This window comes from Enhydra lutris, unplaced genomic scaffold (assembly GCF_002288905.1).
Source record: "Enhydra lutris kenyoni isolate GAN:26980312 unplaced genomic scaffold, ASM228890v2 scaffoldscaffold4, whole genome shotgun sequence".
Lineage (NCBI taxonomy): Eukaryota > Metazoa > Chordata > Mammalia > Carnivora > Mustelidae > Enhydra > Enhydra lutris.
Window position 1 is genome coordinate 13375175 of NW_019154088.1, and position 20878 is coordinate 13396052.

The following is a 20878-nucleotide window of genomic DNA, read 5'->3' on the forward strand; positions in this document are numbered from 1 at the left end:
GAGTGCGAGGAGCCATAGATGGCGCTGCCGTCCAGCCAGCCCGTCACGTCGTTGGTCTGCGGGAGCACCGCAACGGTGAGCCGCCAGGGTTAGCCGGGGGTCGGGGAGCGGAAGCGGGTGTCGGTGGGAGAGGAGGTGGGAGCCCCGCCCCGCCCTGTCGGGCCGCGACCCCGCGAGCCCGGCCGCCTAGTCTTACCAGGTCGCGGGGATTACTGGGACTCCGTCCGGTCTCGGGGTCCCAGCGGCTCCTCTGGAAGGGGAGGACCACGTCCCCGCGCCGGTCGGGGTCGAACACCGGGTCGCCGGGCGGGATGTGGATGTTGAGGAACTCGGCTGGGCAGCCGGGGGTCTCCACGCTCACCAGGTCCGAGAGCACGTGGTAGCCTGCGGCCAGGGCAAACTGATGAGAATCGCCACTCACCATGGGCTCGGAGTTTCTCTAGGTTTCTCAAGACTCAAAAGGCATGTTGGAGTGCAAGCTCGGCCACCAGCTCCGGGTCTTTTTTTCTAATTTTCAAAGTGGGGATATAGTACCCTCTCCAGCCACCTCATAACGTTGTTGTAAGAATCAAAATAATATAATTAATATAAGGGCTCCCCCGAATCAATTCCCGTCTTCCAACAGATCTTGCCTCCTCCTTTCACTTCGGAGGAAAGAGGATATAATCGTACGTATAGGAGAGTGGTGGCAGGGGACTCAAGTCCTAGAGCTATAATGGAGGTCCAATGACACTCCTAGGTTTGGAGTAAGGGGTTAAGAGAAAGATTAGAGAAGCAAGTATCCCTGACTCAACACTTCCAAATCCCTCGAGATAAAGCAGGGCTAGAAGTGTTCGACACTCCCAAATCCCTCGAGATAAAGAAGGGCTGGAAGAGTTGCTTGAGGCGGAGGAGGTGCCTGGGAGTCTGCAGTCCGTCTCTCGGGCTTTTGCTGACGGGCCGCAGGGCCACTCTCCCCCGGCGCTGAGCTAAGTGACTGCTCACCCCCGGCGTCTTCCCACTTTGCTCTCACCAAAGAAGACCCCCAGCACCGTGCGGTTGCGGCGGGATGGCTGCCCGGCTGCGCCCCGCATGGCGGCGTCGCTGAGTCGGCGCGGGTTGGGCAGCAGCGGCTCCCCCAGAGCCTGGTAAACGCCGTCCGCGTAATTGGCTGGCACGAGGCGCTGCAGTCGGGAGCCTGTGGGAAGCAGGAAGCTGGGCTGTCAGGCACCCCTGTCCTCTACAAGCCCACGGACTTCTCCCTACGCCTACTTCAAATCCCCATCCTCACCCGCAGGACCCTCTTCGCGGGGGTCTCCTGGCCCCAGGAGTGCCTAGGAGTTCGCTACGCAGACAGCCGCGGGGGCGGGGAGATGGGGGGGGTGCGCGCTGTCTCCGCTTCTCCACGCGTGGTCTCCCGCGGCCGGGCCCTCCACTAGTCATCTCTCTAACCCCTACCCAGACCACAGGACGCACCGGCTGCGCCACGCTCGTGATGCCTCAGGTTGTTGAACCAGCCGTCATAGCGCTGCACTTCCCAGGACAGTGGGAATGAGTCCTGGCCGCCTGCGGGTCAGAGAGCGGTCCCCTCAGCGCTTCCCTCCCTAAGACTGCTCCCGCTCACGGAGCGCCCCCAACTCTACCCAAGAGGCAACACCTGAGCCTCCTTGAGGCTGCGCTGGGAAATTTCCCATCCCGCGGAGCGGCGCTGCGATTTGACCGATCTTGTAGCTTGCCTCCATCTGTTTCTTCCCCCCACCCTCAGGAGGTGCAGGGTGACATCCCGAAGCTAGGGGCACCGGACACTTACCCGCTGGATCCAGGGATGCAATCAGCAGAGCTCCCAGGAGCATTACTGCCTCTGGCCTTGGGCAGAGCATGCTGACCCTGCCGCCTGGGGGCTGAAAAGTGACAGACAAGGAGCTGGTGTCCCCCATGCCTACAGCCCACATAGGAAGGTGCCTGCTGTTTTCGTTTCTGGAGCAAAGCTTTTAGAAGCATCACCAAGAACCCGCATCCACATGCCATTCTTTTCAGTACACCTGGTAGGCACTGACACTGGTCCCTGTTTTCCACCTGCTGGAAGAACTAACACTGGCTAAAGGATGCCCCCCACCCCTGCCCCAGGGCCACCAGTCCTCTGGGGTTTTTCAGTTCCAAGCAGAAATTTACATCCAGCCTGGCAGCCTTCCCCTACCCCCCAACTCCCAACCTCCAATCTCCATCCCCAAGCCCTCAGTAACTGCTTCTCATAGAGGAGGCAGGGAAGGGAAAGCGGTTAGTGAGCTGGGAACCGGGACCTGCAGCTCCTCCTACTCTACGATGAATACCTGTGCATGGATAGGAGGGTTGGAAAGATCAGGCCCCAAACTCCCTCCAACCTCTGGTTTACAGCTTCTGGCTGAAGTCAGAAGTCTTTCTTCTTGGAATCTTTGCTTCTCTGCCCTCCTCCCAGGCTCCATCTTCCCAACACAGCAATACCTATACCCCCCACCCCTCCCAGCTCTGAAGATCCTTCCGCCCAACCCCAGCAACACCCTTACCTTCTTCTCCGGATCCTTTAAGGCCAGCCTCCCTGGTGTCCACTCAGGTCAGAACAGCGCCAAGTGACCACATCTGGATGGGAGGCTCGCCCTCTTACTGTGAAGGCTGGGCTCCCTCATTTGCATAGTAGCTTCCGCCTCTTATTTGCAAGATCTCGGAGAGCTGCACCCAGCTGCCAAGCCCTGCCATCCGCCCAGCAAGCTGCCCAGGCTGCTATAAAAGGGCTCCAGGTCTTGTACCACTTTCAAACACAGAGCAAACCACAGAGCCTCGAAAGTAACTGGCTATTGCCAGTGAGAAATAATTCCTCTCTCCTGCCTACCCAACCCTGCCTGGGCCAACCCAGAGCACTTGAAGGCAGGCAGCCAGCCGCTGTGCTTCCTTAGGGGCGAGTTGAGGAGCTCAGACTTGACCAGCCCCTTAAGTCCTGTCCAAGAACGCAGGGAACAGGGTAAAGAGAAGTGCGACCCCAGGCTTGGTTGCCAGGTTTGCACTTTTCCCTCTCCAGCGGACCCAGCTTGGCCCAGTTGCAGCATGACTCTGTGGAATGGCCAGCTGCCTTTCTACCCCCAGCCCCGGCATGCCCCCGGCTTCAGCGTGCCATTGCTCATCGTCATTCTGGTGTTCTTGGCCTTGGCCACCAGCTTCCTGCTCATCTTGCCTGGGATTCGTGGTCACTCGGTAGGTAAGCGGGTGCTAGATGCTAGGGCGTGAGGGTCATGGGCAGCTTGTCTGTGAAAGACCTAGGACAGGTGCTACTGTAACAAGGACCTCCGTGACTAGTCAGATGAAACGTTGAACCAGAGGAGCATAGGTGGAGCAGACCCAGATGTCTGGTACAGCAGGGACCCCTCCCTGCCCAAGGACTGGGAGAGGTGGAGACCCTGTGTAAGACATTCTAGACTGACCCTACCTGGATCATCCAAGAGGCTGCTGCGGAGAGTGGGTGCCCAGCCCAGTAATCCAGGAGCTAATGTTAGTCTTCACATGCTGCCGGAGTTCCCTCCTCTCCTCAGACTGGGCTGCACTCTGATCTCAGCCTTCAGCTGCTCACCAATCGACCAAGAGGACAGAAACCAGCAGCTGAGACTGGTGTGCTGTGTTGACATGTATGTGTATGTGTGCTCCCATCCTAAGGACTGAGGGACTTCTTCAAAGGATTCGAAGCTGTAGCAGACTGAGTACTTTTCCTTCGGCAATTCCCCCCGCCCCCCGCCCCACCTCTCCCCGCTCCCAGAACCTAAGTTGTTTTTCCAGTCTAGGAGTACCTGGCCTCCCTGAAATTTTGATCTGTTGTCAGTTTCCTTGGGAAACTGGTGCACCTAGGAATATCTGAGAGGCTGCATTCCTACCTCCTCTACTTGGCAACAGGACCCTGGGGCTGCCCTCTCCTGGGGGAGGTGACCCCAGCCTGCCTGGCACTTCTGGACTCACTGAGCCTCATCATAGTAGTGACTCCAGTAGCCGGCAAGACCGGGACCAGGAGCCAGGTAGCTGGGGGAGTGAAGGTGATGTGATAACACCAGGCAGGGAGCCAGGTTGCAGGGTGGACTGGGAAATGGGTCTAGGGAGGCAGAAGTGCCCGGCTAGAAAACATCAGAAATGCCAGTGGCTCCAGAGGGACTTGCACAAAAAGCAAGACTGACTTTAGCTTTAAAACATCAGGAATATAAGTGGGAAAAGAGTATGGGGCAAGAAGGGACAGTTGCAGGGTCACTAAAGCTCTAGGTGGCATGGGGTCAAGGGAGGTCTTGGGGACTCTGGTGGCAGTTACCAGGCCTGACCCAGGTGCCTGTTCCTCCAGCGCTGGTTCTGGCTGGTGAGAGTTCTTCTCAGTCTGTTCATAGGCGCGGAAATTGTGGGTGAGTGTGTGGTGCCACAGATGGGGAGAGGACCTGGGGTGAGGATGGAGGTGGATGGAGGGCACCCGGGAAAATGGAGATTTGGGGTCTGTTTGCTGCACCCTCTTTCCGTTCTTCAGCTCATTCTAGTGCCCACTCTTCCACCCTTACCATGCATACCATCTCTCTGCACAATGTCCTACCTGCCGTGACCACTCCCCTCATTCCATCTCCCCAATCCTCTCCCTAACCGTCCCCTCCGACACTGGTGTCTCTCCCCACAGCCGTGCACTTTAGCGCACAATGGTCAGTGGGTGGGATGAACACCAACACATCCTACAAGGCCTTCAGCGCAGCACGAGTCAGCGCTCACATTGGTCTCCACGTTGGCCTGGAGGGAATTAATATTACGCTCACAGGTGAGGGGGCTGGGTCAAAGTGAACTTCTGGATTGGCAGACCCCATGGCTGGGGGAGTGTGGCAGGGGCAGCTGGAGGAAATCTCAGACCCCACAGGCTCGAATAGTTTTTAGCCCTCGTGGATCCGAGTTTCCCCCCACAGCTGCCAAACCCATTTATTTCTCTCACACCTCCCCTTTCCGACACGTACTAGCTTAGTTGCGGCGTCCCGGGTTGTGCGCAGCTCCATGACCCCGGTCGCCCTCGGCCTCCCGTCGCAGGGACCCCAGTGCAGCAGCTGAATGAGACCATAGACTACAATGAGCACTTCAATTGGCGTCTGGGTGAGAACTATGCCGAGCAGTACTCGGAGGCCCTGGAGAAGGGGCTGCCCGATCCTGTTCTCTACTTGGCGGAGAAGTTCACGCCAAGCAGTCCCTGCGGGCTCTACCGCCAGTACCGCCTGGCGGGACACTACGGCTCCGCCACGCTGTGGTGAGCGCTGGAGGGAAGGCACGTGGGAGGGAGGGAGTGTCGGGGCGGGGCCGGAGGATGTGAGGTCTATGTGAGCACAGGATGTGAGCAGCTACAGCCCCACTGCCCCGGCCGTGAGAATTACCGCCTCTCGGGTCGGAAAGTCTTGAGGTCCGCACAGACCGTCGAAACCCAGAGAGACCCAGCAAAGGCTGGGAGTCGGTTACTCCCCGGGAGGGTTCCCCTGCGCCTTCGCCATCCCAGCCCCGCCTTTCGTACTGTGGTAGGGACACAGAGCAAGCGGGGCTGGGGGAAGCCAGCTCACTGCGCTGCGGGTCCCCTCCGCAGGGCGGCGTTCTGCTTCTGGCTCCTCTCCAACGTGCTGCTCTCCATGCCGGTCCCGCTTTACGGCGGCCTCGCTCTCCTAACCACCGGCGCCTTCACGCTCTTCTCCATCTTCGCCTTCGCCTCCATCTCCAGCGTGCCTCTCTGCCCGCTCCGCCTGGGCTCCTCCATGCTCACCACTCACTACGGGGCCGCCTTTTGGGTCACCCTGGCCACCGGTAAGGACCAAGGGGATCGATTCCGGGAGGCTGGGGGTGGGGGCGGGATTTATGCTGATGTGTTCGTCTCCCGTTTACAGAATGAGTTCACATATATTATCTAATATATCTTAATAGTTCCTAGAAACAGGCAATTATGCCCATTTTACAGATGAGGCAGGGGGCTCTGAAGGGCTGGGGGGTTTGCCCCAGTTAGCGCATGAACTCATGTATCACGTAATCCATATTAGAGGTCTTTCTGCCGTGTGCATGGGGGGAGGAAATGAAAGGGGTAGCCCCCAAGCGTTGTAGGGGGCAGGCCAGACTCTGGCCTAGAGCCCTGACTACCGTTTCTTTCTGTCCGCGCCGCCGCAGGCGTCCTGTGCCTCCTCCTCGGAGGGGCGGTGGTGAGTCTCCACTACTCTCGACCCCGCGCTCTTCGCACCTTCTTGGACCTAAGTGTCAAGGACTACGGTAGCCAGGCGAAAGGGAACTTGCCTCTCATCCTGAGCAACCCACTGCATAAGCATTTCGGAGCCCTGGACTTAACGACCAGCACTAACCTTTGAGGGGTATTCAACCTCGGACTCCTACCCGGCCTCTGCTCCCTGCAGGCCGGATAGCAATACCTGCTGGGCTCCGGCCAGGGGAGCTCTGGAGGGTCACTGCGCCGCAGGCGCCGGGAAAAGCAGGCGGCCTCAGACGTGCCGCATGCCTGCGCCCGGGGAAAGGTTTCCCAGGGTGAGATGTAAATAAATTTTTTCCTTTTAAAAAAAAAAAAAACAAAAACTTGTTTCCATTACATTCCATGGCTTTTCCAGGCTTGGGGGATATACGTCCTCGGCAGATTTCTCTGAGTTGGAAACAGCCCGCTGCATTTTCTCTGCCTTGCCACAAGGCTCTGTGAGAGGGGCGCCCTCTAGTGAGCCCAAAGGGGAACCCGCCTGAGCCGGCGTCTTCCTGAGCTGCCCCAAGGCGGATGGCAAGTAGCAGTGACCAGACAGGTCGCCTTCCCATTTTATCTCCCTCTGCTGGCTCAGCTGAGTGGACTAGGAGGGAATGGCATTTCTGAGGTCATTTGCTAACCAGTTTATTCACTAAGAGGTAGTGTCCAAGGGCCAAGGTAGATGTCAGCAAGGCATTAAAATGTAAATCCTGGGATTTTTTTTTTTTTTTTTAGGTCCTTGGCAAGACCTATAATCTTATTTGGCAAATTTGAGACGTGAAGCTTAAAGATAATGTAGCACATTCGGTTAATATTAGACCTGGGACAAGCAGTTTGGTTTCTTCTGCTGCCCAGGGCTTTCATTGTACCAAGAGATCACACAAGTAAAAGAAGGGCAAAAGGGACCCAGGTAAAAGGAAAATAAGAGGTACAGAGGGATGAGGGGGACTACATGGGAACCACATTGTAATACCACCACACACACACACACACACACACACACACACACACACACACACTATGTAGATGAAGCAAAGTTTCAATAAATGGCCCCTCAAAGAGGCAGGGCATCAAGGGAAGACAGGGTTGCTGTGCAGAAATGGACAGCACCTGCTTGCTTTTAACATGGAGACAGGATTTATAGGCAGCCCCAATGTCTGTTTAGCATATTAGGGCTTTTTGTTTGTTTTTGTTTTTACACCAGTAGGAAGAGGCTCTTTTTCTGACTCCACCTACAGATTGGGGCTGGGGACAGATCGGATATAACCCATCCTGCAGTCAGTTCTGGTAGGTTGATGGGGCTCCAATGATATCTGCAACCAGACTGGAAGTCCAGGTGTCCACCAGGGAGAAGAACCTTATAGGGCACAGTCAGGCTCTCTGTGATGCTCCTCCTTACAGCATGCCTCCGAGTAAGCTTCTGACAGAGGAATGTCCTGGGGCTCAGGACTCTCAGCTGTGGACCGGTATCGTGGGCTCAGGAGTCCCCCTTCCTCAGGATTCCACTCCAGCGCAGGATCCTCGCCTGTATTCTGGTTGAAGAAAGCCTTCAGCCTCTGGGGCTGCACCTTGTGGGCCACTGCCATGGCCAGGCCGAGTAGCATACAAAGCAGTCCTGGGGATGAGACAACAGGTGTCCTGCCTTGGTGATAGTAATGCCCTCCCAAGGATATCCTCTCCCAAGAGCATCAGAACAACTCTAAGAGAATTGCTGGAGTCCCTGTTTCAGGGCAACTTGGGCTCAGAGCAGTGACTGACTTAGGGTCATATGGCTGGTGTGGCTCTGTTGTTCTGAGTTTGAGACTCTAAGCCCAGTGCTCTTTGCATTACATCTCAAAAGAGAGAGAACTCTGAAAACAGAGAACCCTGGGGGAAAGGCCAAGCACAGAGGAGGAGGCATGAGAAAGGGCATGAGAGAAGAGGAGAAGAGAAGAAATCACAGGACAATTTAGGACTATGTGAGGCAGGGGAAGAGAAGGATGGAGGACACAGAGAAGAGTGTTTGGTGGAAGTGAGCAGGGACATAAGACTGGAAGATTTGGGAAAGAGCTGGGTGAAGATAGAGTGAGGGGCTGAGGGAAGTGACAGAGACAGAAGACACAGGGAGTAAGCATCTATGGAGGGGAAGGGGGTCAAAATGGGGAGAGAAAACCCAGAGATGAGTGATGTAAGAGAGATGGGGCTTTAACGAGAGGAAAGGCATCCTGGCCCCCAGAGGCAGACCCTCAACCCCCACCAATATGGTGGTCCCTGGCCCTCCCTCCCTGGCATTAAGCCCTCCAGTGTCTGGTCTTCAGGGCTGCACCTCACCTGTGGTCAGTGTGAGCCAGAAGGCAGGCCCATGGTGAGTGTGCAGCGTAGCAGTACCCAGGCGCAGGGCACAGGGTGATGTGAGTGACGTGGCCATGGAGAAGAAGAGCAGTCCCAACAGCTGGAAGACGCCTGTGGCCAGCACCATGTGGCCACCATAGACCAGCACGGGCATGCATAGCATCACGTTGGCCAGCAACCAGCAAAGGAAGGCCACCCTGGAGAGCCAGGACCCGTTGAAGGCTGGCCTGGACACCTCTACTTGGAAGGGCCCAGGTGGAGGCTCAGGGAGTCAAGCATACCCCAAAGATGGGAGATAGGGATTTCTGCCTATAGGTTTCCCAACCAAGCACTATGGGGCTGGTGCCACCCTGTCCCACCAGGGATTTCCACATAAGTGAAGGAAAGATGGGTAGAAACTCCATTCCCGGATCTAGGCCAGCAGGGCCTCCATCCCACCCTCACCAGAGCATGGCTGAGGTGTAGTGTCCCGCCAGGCGGTACTGGCCATGTAGACCACATGGGCTGTTCGGGGTGAACTTCTCAGCCAGGTAGAGCACGGGGTCCGGCAGCCCTTTCTCCAGTGCCTTTGTGTACTCCTTGGCATAGTTTTCACCCAGCTGCCAGGTGAACTTCTCATTGTAATTGATGGTCTCATTCAGCTGCTGCACTGGGGTCCCTGGGGAATGGGGCAGGTGTGCTCAGCAGGAACCCCAGGACCAGAGTGGACATTTGCCTGGGTAGGGGCTCATCACATTGGGCAGAGGGACAGGAGCTGGTCTCAGTCTCTGGAAATTTCCCTTCCTACCACCCCCCCCCCCCATCCTGTAGATCCAAATTAGATCCCAAAGACACAGAAGAATCTTCTCCTCCCTCCCAGGTTAGAGCCATCCCTCACCTGTGAGTGTAATGTTGACTCCTCCCAGACCAACCTGCAGCCCCACATCAGCGCTGATCCATTCGGAACTGAAGGCCTTGTATGATGTGTTGGTGCTGACCTGGCCGACAAACCACTCAGAACTGAAATTCACAGCTGGGGTTGGAGAGGTGGACATGTGGGGACTCAGTAAGGTCCAGGCATTACTGGGTTAGAGTCAGAAGGAGAGCTACAAGGGGTCTAAGTCTGTTTTGCTCATAATTAAATATCCGTTAACTAGATCAGGGTCTGAATCACGGTTAGTTTGTCAATAGTATGTTTGCCCAAGATGAACAAAGGGTCAGAACCCAAGATTTCCTTTGGTGACACTCTGCTTACGGCCCTCCCACCCCTCCCTCCCCTGAAGCAGAAGATGCCATGAGGTAACAGGGAGAGGAGAGGCTGGCTGCAGAGGGAACTAGATGGGACAGAGGCAATTGACCAGGATTATACTCACCCAGGATCACAGCCCCGATGAATAAGCTGGTCACCACCCGCAGCAGCCAGAACAGCCTCTGAGTCACAGGGTAGGTGGGGTTAGGGACGAACACCCTCCTTCCAAATCCACCCTTTCTCTTTCCAGACTTGGGTGTGTGGGGGGGGGGTTCTAAAACTGGGGTCACTTGGCCAATTGTGATCAGAGTGTCTGGCGTGTAATAGGTGCTCAATAATTATCCATTGAATAAATTAGTAGGAAACTCCCTCCTGGGGGTGGGGGTGGGTGACACTTTCTCAGGACTGAAGTCTCTTTCCTGAGTCTGGTTGTAGTCAGAGAGTCTGGCCCCCTCACCTTGAGGCCAAGATCTCTCTGGGGCTGGGGTCTCCAGGGCTGGGATTGTTTCTCACCATCTTGCCCCGAATGCCAGGCAGGATGATGATGAAGGTGACCAGTGCAGTCACAAAGATGGCAACGATGACGGCCAAGGTGGTGTCCATTGGGAAGATCGGCTTGCGGCCCACATAGAAGGGGAATGTGTGTCCCAACGAAGCCATTTTGCCAGGGTTGTGCAGGGGAGGTGTATGCTGTAGGACAACAGGCATGTATGTCTATGTGCCAGGCACTGTTCTTGGTGCTGGAGATACAGCAGAGGATAAACTAGCCCAGGTCGCTCAACTCTGGAGCTCACCAGACGCTACTGCTACTGCCATTCCTCCGCCCCTCTGCCATTCATCTCCCTTTGTTTCCACTGTGAGGGCACAAGGGTCTTGGTCTGATCAGTCTCTGTTGCCCCATGCTCCTTTCCTAACCTGCAGGTCCCCTAAATCAGGGACCCAACTACCCTCAAGCGTTCTCTGCTCCCTCTGGGACTGTGTTAAGAAATATAATTCTCTTTTATCTCTCTCAGGCCTCCAGCACAATCAGACAGATCACAGGACATAAAAAGATCTATGTTTACTATCAAGTGAAGGCATAAGGGTGAAAGATGGCATAGATTACAAAAAGTTGGCTTTCCTTCTCAGTCCCCAAAGAAACAAAGGCCAGAAAGCATTGCTAAGTATCTAATCCAACTACATCATCAGAGGGCTGATTCCCAGGCCTGGCACGGCTCGCACTGGTCTGTCCAGCTTTCTCCAGCACCCTGGCTCCTGCTCTGGCAGCTCCAGAATAAACAAACTAAACTGAGTTCACTTTATCTTACAGTCAATGATCCCAGCTCTGCCAATATCCCTGTGTGTGATCTGTACTGGAGCCTTGGTTTGCCTGGGAGGCTCCATTATTTATAGTCTGACCCGGTAGTGTCTTGTTAAGCGATGTAGTGAAAGAATAAGTTTGGAGTTGTGCAGCTCTGTGTCTGATTTCAGCCTCTGCCACTTCAATAGATGGGAAAAAGGGGACATTTTATTGCTCCATTTATCTCTTTATACAATCCTTCTTGGAGGGAACCCTGGGCTAGAATCAGTTCTGGGTCCAGTTCTATTCCTCACTAACTTTAAAACATTGGGCAGTCAAATGACAACCTCCCTGGCCCTTGTTTATGATGCTCATCTACATTTGTTTATGATGCTCTCCAGCTCCACTCTATTTCTAAATTCTGCGATTCTTCTTTAATACTTTGTGGCTCCCAGCCTTCCACTCTCTTCCTCGGCTGGCCACCTCCTATGCTGTCTCTGATGTAGCATAGTGTCAGGCAAAAAGACAAAGTGACAGTTTTCTTTTAATCCTGTATTTTGGACAAGTCACACAACCTCTGAGTCTCAGTTTTCATATGAAGTTTGTTTGTTTGTTTGTTTGTTTGTTTGTTTAACTCTTCAATTCTTCCATTCCAGAGGAACAGGTATCTCTTTTCCTCCTGGGCTCTCAGTCCAATCCTGCCTGCCTTCATTACCACCTTTCTTATTAACCATGCCCTTTCTCTTTACAATTTTTCAGCTTCTCTTTCCCTGCTGGCTCCTTCTTCCAGGGATATGTGTAAATTTCTCCCATCTTAGGAACACAAAGGAACACAAGCACAAGACTCTCTCCCTTGACCTTCTTAGTCCCCTCCAGCTACTGTCTTATCCCACTCTCCCCTCTTCACAGCCACGCTTTCTGGAAGAACAGACTATGTTGGTGTTTTCACTGCTTCATCTCCTCAACCCATTGCAGTCTGGCTTCTCTCTCCAAGAACTCTCCAACTTCTCCATTAGGTTACCACAGGCTAAATCCAAAGGGAAGTTTTCACTTCCCATCCTTCTTGACCTCCCTGTGGTATTTGGCATGTGGAAGTTTCCCTCTTTCTTGTCCTCCTTAGACCTCCATAACACCATGCTCTCCTGGGGTCTCCTACTTTTGGCCATTCCTTCTGTGGCTCCTTGGCCAGTCCTTCTGAAATGTTTCTGTTTCCCAAGAGTCTGTCTCGGTTTTTTATTCTAGCACTCTTCATGATGCCCTAAGCAAACTCATTTATTCCTGTGGCTGATGCATCTCAAATATATGTCCCCAGGTAGACCTCTTACCAGGGCTCCAAACACAAAAGGTCCAATTACCCTGTTGACATTTTCACTTGGCTTTCACATGGATGCCTCAGATTTAACAGGTCCCACGCTGAATTCACTGTCTCTGCTCTACTTTTTATTCTGTTTTGTCTCTTTGGTGGCATCACCACTGTATCAATAAAATAAATCAGAAAGCTGGAGCATCTTACCTCCTAAACATTTCTTGAAACCATCCATGCATTTCCTTCTCTACTGCCCTAGTTCAGCCTCATATCATCTTGCCTGGTGCCAGAACATTTTTTTTCCTAGCAAGCAAATATAATCCTTTTACTTCTTTGCTCTGGGAGAGCAGAGATTAGACTTCAATCACAATCTCACAATCCCATATGAAGTCCTCTGTAATCTGATCTCACCTCTCATCGCATCTCTGTCTTTGGCGCAGCCTAACCTCCAGACATACTGAATTATTGGCCTCTTCCTGAATCTGACATGCTCTTTCAAGTCTTCATGCCTTTGTATTTGCTTTTTCCTCTGCCTGGAATGCTCTTACCCTTTAGCAAACTCCTTTTCACCCTTCAAGTCTCAGCTTGTGTTACTTCCTCTGTGAAGTTTCCTCTGACACTATTGGGCCAATGTAGATGTTCCCACCTCTAATAATCTGATTACATTTTGAATACACCTCTATGATTACAGTAATTACACCCTATTGTAATTGTTTGAACATCGGTCTTCCCATTAGCTTCTAATCTCCATCTTTGCATTCCCAGCATGTAGCATATACTACTCAGTCTGTGGGGTGAATGAACGAATATATGAACGAGTGACTTCCTCTCCCTGGAGGTGGCATCTTCTATTTCACACACAAGAGGGAGCTCTAGAAGGTATTAAACTGTCATTCAACATTGTCACCAATATAGGGCTAAGATTGGGCAGGAAGGGATTTGACCAACCCTGTCCATTTTTAGTGCTTTCACAAAATTTTGAGAGAGCCTCTTCTAGTAGTTGGAATCCAAAGCATGAGTGGTCATGTTTAATCAAATCTGAAACATACATTTCAACTCTAGCTGAAGATAAATTATTAAGAACTTGTGGATTAAGTTATCTTTTATAAAATGTGATATGCTACTTATTTTATTTATTGGCTTAAGAATATTTTATATATGACACCTAGACTGAAGCCATTACAATTGTGATAGAAGGCTCTATTTTTAAGAAAAGTCTATAAAATGTAAAACATCTTGGGTAATAAGGTAGGAAGATAAAGCAAGTTTCCTGATACTATGAATATATTTTATATGCCGAATTTCCAAAAACAAACATTTGCAATATAAGCAAATAAAGTGTAATGTATTTGGGTTAGCGTTATATGTTAGCATTATTCCTACATATATTTTAATGGGAGTTTATAAAATATTTTACAAGAATGGCTCATCTCTATTAATATCATGCTTCAAAAAAACACTAACAAAAGTCTCTCTAAGTACAAAAGAACAATGTTAACTTATTTCAATTCTCCAGAATATTTATTAAAGATGACTAAAGAAAAAAGATAGTTGGTGGATAAAATTCACCTTCTTTAATTTCTTCTTACTTAACTTAATGAATTAGGTTTTCCTTAATCTGCATCCCCTAATCTAAAGTTAATTTTGGATGACCCTGACCCCAAATTAGTTTTAATTTATGAAGGTAATAGGCTTCCTGCATGAAGTGGTGGGACTGAAATGAAAAGTCCCTGTGCCCAGCCATCCTGCTCTTCCTACAAAGCTTGTAGTTTCCCTCTGGAACATTTTCCTCCTTGGCTTGCCAAAGAGGCTCTGCAAGTAGAATTTCCTCCAACCTGAGAAAAATCTCTTGTCAGTCTTCACTCAGTTCTCCCCTCGCTCACCACCATGACTGGCAGATATACACAATGGACACCGATATAAATAAGACAAGATACAGTTAGACATACACCTATAATTTCATGTACACAGAAATATAGACACAAGAAGTAACTAGTTCTCAGTAACATAGAGAACTGGACACAGAAGCCCTCAATTAGAGGCCCCAGTGACAAAACTGAGGTGCTTTCTCAATGGGCTGGGCCAATCCCCACACTCGGGTCTTCCTTCCTCCCTGGCCTGGAGAAGTAAGGGTCACTTTTTCCCCTTTCTGAACTCCTTTAAAATACTGAAACATTTCTAATGCTCAGTTGTGTTTCAGACAGTTATCTAAACTTTACCTATCTCAGGTTGAAGTGGGGTTCCTGTGTGTGTATGAGGGGTGGGCAGGAAATAAAGTTATACATCTTTAAGAAAATTTAGCCTGGTACAGTTGGTCTTTAGTATTCAAAGTTGTCACATGCTTTCTTAGTGCTCTGTGGCCCCTCTTGTAGCCTCCTTCTGCCCACCTCCCCCATCTTCTGGAACCCAGAAAGACTACGAATTCCCTACAAAGGGGGAATGGTTGACATGGCTGGAGTTGCCACAAGTTCTGGTTGATGACACACAGCTACTAGAATGTGGTATTTTGTTTCTCTGGTTGGGGTTGGTCCCATTCAAAGTTTACAGCTCTAGCTGGCTATGGGGACCCTGTCAGGAGCTCCTGTCCCAGCCTCTTCTCTTGAAGAAGGTGTGTGGACATTTGTATGTGTGTTGTTGCACTAAGTGTTGAAATAGAAGATCTGAAAACTGGGGTTGGGCAGGAATCCCCAGTAAGGGCTGACGTGAGTAAGGAGTCCCGGGGTGCTGAATCATGCAAGTCAAACTATCTAGTCTCCAGGTAAGCCAAGATAAGGATCCCATGTCTGTAAACCTAGTGGCATTTATGGCCTCCTCTTCATTTCTTACCAAGGCTCCTTTGAGGAACTGGCTCTTGATCTGAACTTGCCCTTGGGTGGATGCGGGAAGTACGCCCCTAGGGGCCGGCGCAGGGACGGCACTCTAAGGCTCCCTTCAACATCCACCCCCCAACAGGGACCGCACCGACCCCAGCAGCCCCATCCCCGCCACTCATACCCGGACCACTGTTTCCTACCTCCGCGTCTCGCAAACGATGCGTGCGTGGCAGCCCGCGCGACTCGCCTCCTCCTTGTGGAACCTCACGGGCAGCGCTTCTGGGGGTGGGATTAGGGCGGGAACTAGGGCCAGATGTTCTGTCACCGAAAACGCACTCCCCTTTTCTCGGCGAAACTTGCGTCCCACCCCCACGCTTCTCCTAATGCACTGAAGGACCAGACTTCGACCGGGCAAACCGGGTCCGGGGTGCTTCCCCGCCCACCACTCCAAGTTGCTCTCAACCTTCCCAGACCGCACCCGAGGCTCTGAGGCACTGCACAGCCCCCACCCCCCTCCTCGGCCTGGGACAGAGGAGGGACGGCGCACAAGAGCCGTCCCTTCCGCAGCCATCCCTCTGGCCCCCCTCCTCCTGCCTCCTGCCCCGAACCCCCGGCGGCTCCCGCACAAACCTAGCGATGCAGTCCGGGGACCGGCGGGGCGCGGGCGGGCTCTAGGGCCTGAGACCTCGGAGAGCTCAAGAGGAACCCTGCGGGGGGTGGGGGAGGTGTTGGTTAGGGTTGCCACAGACTCTTTCAGGGTCTTAGGACTAGTGCCTTGCTTGGACGCCTGGCCTGGACTGTCGGCATTGACCGATCCTCTTGGTCTTGGAGCGCACATCCGAAGGTGTGGAGAGTTTGGGGGAGCGCCTCCCCGGTCCCCCCACGCCCGCTCCCCAGCCACAGCAAACTTGCCCCTTTCGCTGTCCAAGTGGCCGCACTAGCCGAGCCCTCGCCACGGACCGGACCCGCCTGAGCCCTGCGAGCCGGCGCCGTCTCACCTGGCGCGTCCCGGTCCCCTCGGAGTACCTCGGCGGGTCGCCGGCGCGCCGGCTGGTATCCCGCCCCACTCCGCCCCGCCCCGCCTCAGAACCCGCCGCGCAGTCCTTCTTCACCCCCAGCCCCGCCCGCGCCGCGCAGAGCTGCGGAGAAAGCCGGCCGGGAGCGGGCGTCGCGGCAGCGCTGCGAGCCGGGAGGAAGCCCATCCGCCCTTGGGGGTCCAGGGACGCCGCCGCCACAGGTCAGACCCGGACGGCCCGCGGGCCTAGGTGCTCCGGGGGAGGGACTCCGCCCGCGTGGCTTCGGCGGAGCGTGCCCCTGCTCCGCCACGCTTTTTGAGGGAAGGGGAATTCTAGCCCTGGGCCCCCTGCGCCTCGGTTGTTAGCCTGGAGCTAAAATTGAGCCTGTTCAGACCTCTTCCTTCCACACCTCCACCACCAAACTTTTGGGTTCTTCGAGAACTGGGAATGCTGGGTGGCCTGGTTTGCTTGAGCCTAAAGGATCTCTGCGGAGGGACATCAGGGAGGTAACTTTGGGCTTTTAAGACTCCAGGCTTCCCCTCAGCCTTCCCTTGGGACTGGACTGGAATCCCTATGGCCTTGGCTTATATACCTCCCACCTCAGGGTCACCATTGTAGGACTTCAGGCTGGAAAAGTAGCCATGTGGGACAAGCACAAGGTAGGCCTGTGTTCCCTCTGGAGTTCTGCCGCGGCCTGCAGCTTCACTGCCCTGTCATAAGGTTATGCCCTCCACTCAAGGCTGTTAGAAAGTTACTGAACCAATGTTGTTGTATAAGTCATTGTGGCTACCCACCCGAAAGGAGTGGTTTTTAAGCATGCCCACATTCCTCTTCAGGTTTATCCCCACAGCCGGGCCTGAAAGTTCACTGCATGCTTTTCCCCGCTGAGTGGTCTCGGGCCCAGATCCTGAAGACACGGTGGAAGGAGGGAAGGGGCAGAGCATCCTAGATCAGGGAAGGACCACCGTGACCAGTTCAGCATGCCCATCCTTATGACTTCAACCATTCAGGACCCTGCTTTTCATGCACCATCAAAGGTCACCATGTGGACAGTCTCTGGGATGGAGTGGGTGGAGTGCTGACATTTTGAGTTATGACAGGGCCTAAGGTTTTTCACTTGTTTTTTTTTTTTTTTTAAAGATTTTATTTATTTATTTGACAGAGATCACAAGTAGGCAGAGAAGCAGGCAGAGAGAGATAGGAGGAAGCAGACTCTCCGCCGAGCAGAGAGCCCGATGCGGGGCTCGATCCCAGGACCCTGGGATCATGACCTGAGCCGAAGGCAGAGGCTTTAACCCACTGAGCCACCCAGGCGCCCCGGTTTTTCACTTGTTTAATGGGAGATGGCAAGTTGGGATGAGCTCACCCTCTGGGACTAGACAACCTGTTCAGGAGTCCTAAGGGTTTGGTTTGAGATAAGGCTTTCTCTGATAGTTCCCCAGTCCCACCCCCAGCCCCCAGTTTCTATGCCACCTTTGGAAGGTCTTTACTGGTCTGAGGCACTTCCTGTGCCAGTCAAGAGTCCCAGCCTGAGTCCCCTGCTGCCTCTGTTTCCCTCTGGTCCCTGGGTGATTTGTTAGCCTAGGGAGAGAGAGCAGAAAGCTGGCACCAAAGACAGGAGAGCCTGGCACTGCATTCTTTGAGTCCACCAAGAGGAGCCTAGCTCCAACTCACCCTCTGTCTACATCACATTTACATAACACCTGTTGCCATTCTTGCTTTGTTCAGCCTCATTCTCACATTCGATTCTGGCAACCATGCTAGGAGATAGACAGTTCAGGCATGGTTACTCCCATTGCTGGAAGAAGTAACCAAGGTCCAGACCAGGTAAGTGACCTGCCTAAGACCACACTCGTGGACTAGCAGCACCTCAGTGTCCTGGCCCCCAAGTAAGGCTCTGTCCAAGGAACATATACTTCAGGAAGCTGCCAAAGCAAGGTGTTTCAGTTAATCTAAGAAGGTAAGTCCAGGAAGGCAGAGATTTCTGTCTGCTTTGTTCATCACTTAATTTCTAGCTCCTAGGTCAGCCAGTGCCTGCTACTTGTCAAATGTTTGTTGAGTGAGTGAAAGATTATTGGGAGACCAGGAGTCTCCTGCTCTTTGCACCCCACTGTGGTGTTGGCCCAGGCCACACGTAGATTCCCAGGGACCTTCAGAGGTCCTGGCCTGACTCTCCTGAATTGCTGGGACTCATTCTTCCTGTTCTCTTCTTCTAGGGTCTCCATTTTAGGGTGCTTTAATATCTGAGCCCAATTATCATATTCATCATGGGTTTCTGTCTGGCTCTGGCATGGGCACTCCTGGTCGGGTCATGGACAGCCATGGGTAAGTACAGATTGAAGAAGTATAGCTAGGAGCTGAGGAACCCTGGTCTGTCAGCCTTTCCAATTTCATTCCTTACAGTCTGGAGGCCCTTTCTCTCTTCTCTGTCTTCCCTCTTTCTTCATAAAGTAAGGACCCCTGATCCCAAATGGGAAAAGACTGATGAGGCATACCAGATAATAAAGGATCCTGTGGTCAGACTAGACCAAAGCTGAAGGGAAGTTACCAATGTTTCAAAACAATATGAACAAAACAAAAACAAAACCAACCAACCACCACTACTAATATGAGCGGTCCGTTTGATTTCATCTTGTTTCTGTCAGCTTTGGACAGTCTCTTACTAGACTCTGAGGCCATTCTCTGAAGTCTGGGTCTCTGAAAAGGAAAATAGGTTTAAAATGCTACAAGTTAGGTTAAAAAAGAGCCAGTTCCTGAAGTGCCTGGGTGGCTCAGTTGGTTAAGTGTCTCCCTTCAGCTTGGGTCATGATCCCAGGGTCCTGGGATAGAGCCCCACTTGTCTTTGTTGAGCTCCCTGTTAAGCAGGGAGTCTGCTTCTCCCTCTCCCTCTGCTGCTCCGCCTGCTTGTGCTCTCACTAGCTAGCTCTCTCTCTCTCTCAAATAAATACCTACCTTTTTTCTTTTTTTGAAAGCCAGTTCCTTATCATCAGGGGCAGGTGGGGGAGATAGAAGAAAAGGAAGCATAGAAAACCTTTGGAAAGTCCTATTCTGAATGAAGGCAATAGACCCCTACAGCTTCTCCCAGGACAGAACTGTTTCCATTCTCATTCCTTCTAGCTCTCTCTTTGCCTTGACCTTGGATTTTCTTTTTCTTGTTAGCTCTTGCCACTTATTCCCAGGAGGCATTCTCCCTTTTGCTCTCCCCCAAAGACCCTCCTCCCCCTTGTTCTGCCACCAGTTCATCTTTCTTTAGAGATCACATGTATGTAGCTGTGCCAGTTCCTGCCCCAAGTCCAGGATTCTTAGCTGAGGTCTTTGCTCAAACATCAGAGCCTGAGTCATTTTCCTTCTCTGACCTTCTGATGAGTGAGTGTGCACAGGAGAGGAGCTCTGAGATCTTGTGCTTGGTCTGAGTGGAAAGACAATCAGGAATGGGTCTCTCTCTGGCTGATGAGGGTCCTTTGTTCTGTTCCCCGAAGTGAGCAGAGAGAGAGCTTCCGCCCTGTAGCCTTCTAGTTTGGGGAAAGAGATCTGACTGGTGATCTGATCTACTGACCAGAAGGACCCACATTCCACTTCTGATTCTGGATCCTTCCCTCCCCCTTCACTGCCTGAGTTCTTCCCTCAACAGCTAAGTGCTCCCTCCCAGATCCTAGTTTTTGGAAAGTATAATAGAGTCAATAAGAGGAATTACATGAGGAACATGATGCCTCAAAAGAGGAGGGGCTAAGGTTATCCCATGACCAGGCAGTCCCTGATCTGGTCCCCACCCCAGAACCTGGAAAAGAGACCAGAGTAGCAACAGGCCCCAGAGCCATAGCCCCAGGGCCCACACCCTTGCCCTCGCTCTGCTGAGCAGGAGAGGGCTAAGCCCCTCTCCATACTTCCCCTACCCAGGGAGTGGTCACAGCATGACCTCTCCTTCCCTGGTTGGAAGAGTTGTTGGCTTTTGGGGTGCCGCTGGCTCCTGCTCCGTATGATATCTTAAGGCTGGGAATGGTTTCTGTCCTGCCTTTCCCCGCAGGAGGTGTGAGGGCAGTAGAAGGCTCCTGTGTGCCCTTCCACACCACCACTGTTCTCCAGCTCCCCACAGGAGGTGTGAGGGCAGTAGAAGGCTCCTGTGTGCCCTTCCACACCACCACTGTTCTCCAGCTCCATCTTGTTCTGGTTATTTGTCAGCACACACCGCCTCTGGCTACACCACTTCAGTGCTCCCTGCCATGTTTCCACGAGCAGCTGGAAGACTGAGCTTGAGTTTGAGTATCACTTTGTCCTCCGTTCTCTCCCTCTGCTGCCCGCCTTCCACACTGTGCTGGGTGTCACCTTCTGCTGCTCCTCTTGCCAGGCTCCCAAGAGCCTTATCCTGCAGGCTTGCCTGTCCTCTCATGCCCGGACTCGCCCAGCTGCCCCTTCTCTCTGTTCTCACACAGGAGCTCAGAACCCCATTTCCTGGGAGGTACAGCGATTTGATGGGTGGTACAACAACCTCATGGAACACAGATGGGGCAGCAAAGGTAGGTGAGGGCCAGGTAGAGACAGCCCCAGGGGCAGGGTTGCCCGAAGGGGCAAGGGCTGGCAGCCACCAGCAAAGTCTCAGCCATTCTTAAGGTTTTAGGATCTGTGGTATGGAGGGAAGCCTGGGAGAGAGGGGGCAAGGGAGCCCCACTGAGGATTTATCTTTG

General features: G+C 52.9%; 4 protein-coding genes across 6 annotated transcripts in view; 2 read left to right on the plus strand and 2 right to left on the minus strand.

The window, feature by feature from the left end:
• The window catches only part of LOC111159740 (dual oxidase 2), a 17074-nt gene extending 15215 nt beyond the window's left edge, over positions 1-1859 (minus strand). Inside the window, exons 1-5 of the mRNA XM_022522321.1 lie at positions 1790-1859; positions 1456-1545; positions 1013-1177; positions 197-384; positions 3-56 (exon numbers count right to left, since the gene is read on the minus strand). Coding sequence (XP_022378029.1) covers positions 3-56; positions 197-384; positions 1013-1177; positions 1456-1545; positions 1790-1859 — 567 coding nt within the window. The remainder of the gene's footprint in view (positions 1-2; positions 57-196; positions 385-1012; positions 1178-1455; positions 1546-1789) is intronic.
• Positions 1860-3022: 1163 nt separating this feature from the next.
• Positions 3023-6513, plus strand: LOC111161977 (dual oxidase maturation factor 2). Its single transcript, XM_022526110.1, has 6 exons — positions 3023-3204; positions 4328-4385; positions 4649-4783; positions 5044-5257; positions 5585-5799; positions 6154-6513. The coding sequence occupies exons 1-6, from the start codon at positions 3058-3060 to the stop codon at positions 6345-6347; spliced, it is 963 nt and encodes a 320-aa protein (XP_022381818.1). The 5' UTR covers positions 3023-3057; the 3' UTR covers positions 6348-6513.
• Positions 5738-20878, plus strand: part of LOC111161962 (dual oxidase 1) — a 43661-nt gene continuing 28520 nt past the window's right edge. Inside the window, exons 1-3 of one of the 2 annotated variants that reach the window (XM_022526065.1) lie at positions 5738-5799; positions 18413-18521; positions 20627-20710. In XM_022526065.1, the coding sequence (XP_022381773.1) occupies positions 18464-18521; positions 20627-20710 (142 nt within the window). In that variant the 5' untranslated portion in view covers positions 5738-5799; positions 18413-18463. Of the gene's footprint in view, positions 5800-16331; positions 16418-18412; positions 18522-20626; positions 20711-20878 lie in introns of those variants that run through there. The other variant, XM_022526072.1, reaches the window with a different exon arrangement.
• Positions 7348-10442, minus strand: LOC111161976 (dual oxidase maturation factor 1). Of its 2 annotated transcripts, XM_022526086.1 has the most exons (6): positions 10296-10442; positions 9907-9964; positions 9432-9566; positions 8999-9212; positions 8534-8751; positions 7348-7838 (listed from the first exon to the last, which is right to left on the minus strand). In XM_022526086.1, the coding sequence occupies exons 1-6, from the start codon at positions 10440-10442 to the stop codon at positions 7582-7584; spliced, it is 1029 nt and encodes a 342-aa protein (XP_022381794.1). In that variant the 3' UTR covers positions 7348-7581. The 2 variants fall into 2 exon arrangements, with proteins under 2 accessions (XP_022381794.1, XP_022381805.1); XM_022526097.1 differs by lacking the exon at positions 9432-9566.

Coding starts and splice junctions, on each gene's coding strand:
- LOC111161976 (XM_022526086.1), bottom strand. CDS start 10,442: ATGGCTTCGTTGGGACACACATTCCCCTTCTATGTGGGCCGCAAGCCG. Junction 8,752..8,998: donor TACACCTCAGCCATGCTCTG/GTGAGGGTGGGA, acceptor CTGGCTCTCCAG/GGTGGCCTTCCTTTGCTGGT. Junction 7,839..8,533: donor CTGGCTCACACTGACCACAG/GTGAGGTGCAGC, acceptor TCTCATCCCCAG/GACTGCTTTGTATGCTACTC.
- LOC111161977 (XM_022526110.1), top strand. CDS start 3,058: ATGACTCTGTGGAATGGCCAGCTGCCTTTCTACCCCCAGCCCCGGCAT. Junction 4,784..5,043: donor AATTAATATTACGCTCACAG/GTGAGGGGGCTG, acceptor CTCCCGTCGCAG/GGACCCCAGTGCAGCAGCTG. Junction 5,258..5,584: donor TACGGCTCCGCCACGCTGTG/GTGAGCGCTGGA, acceptor TCCCCTCCGCAG/GGCGGCGTTCTGCTTCTGGC.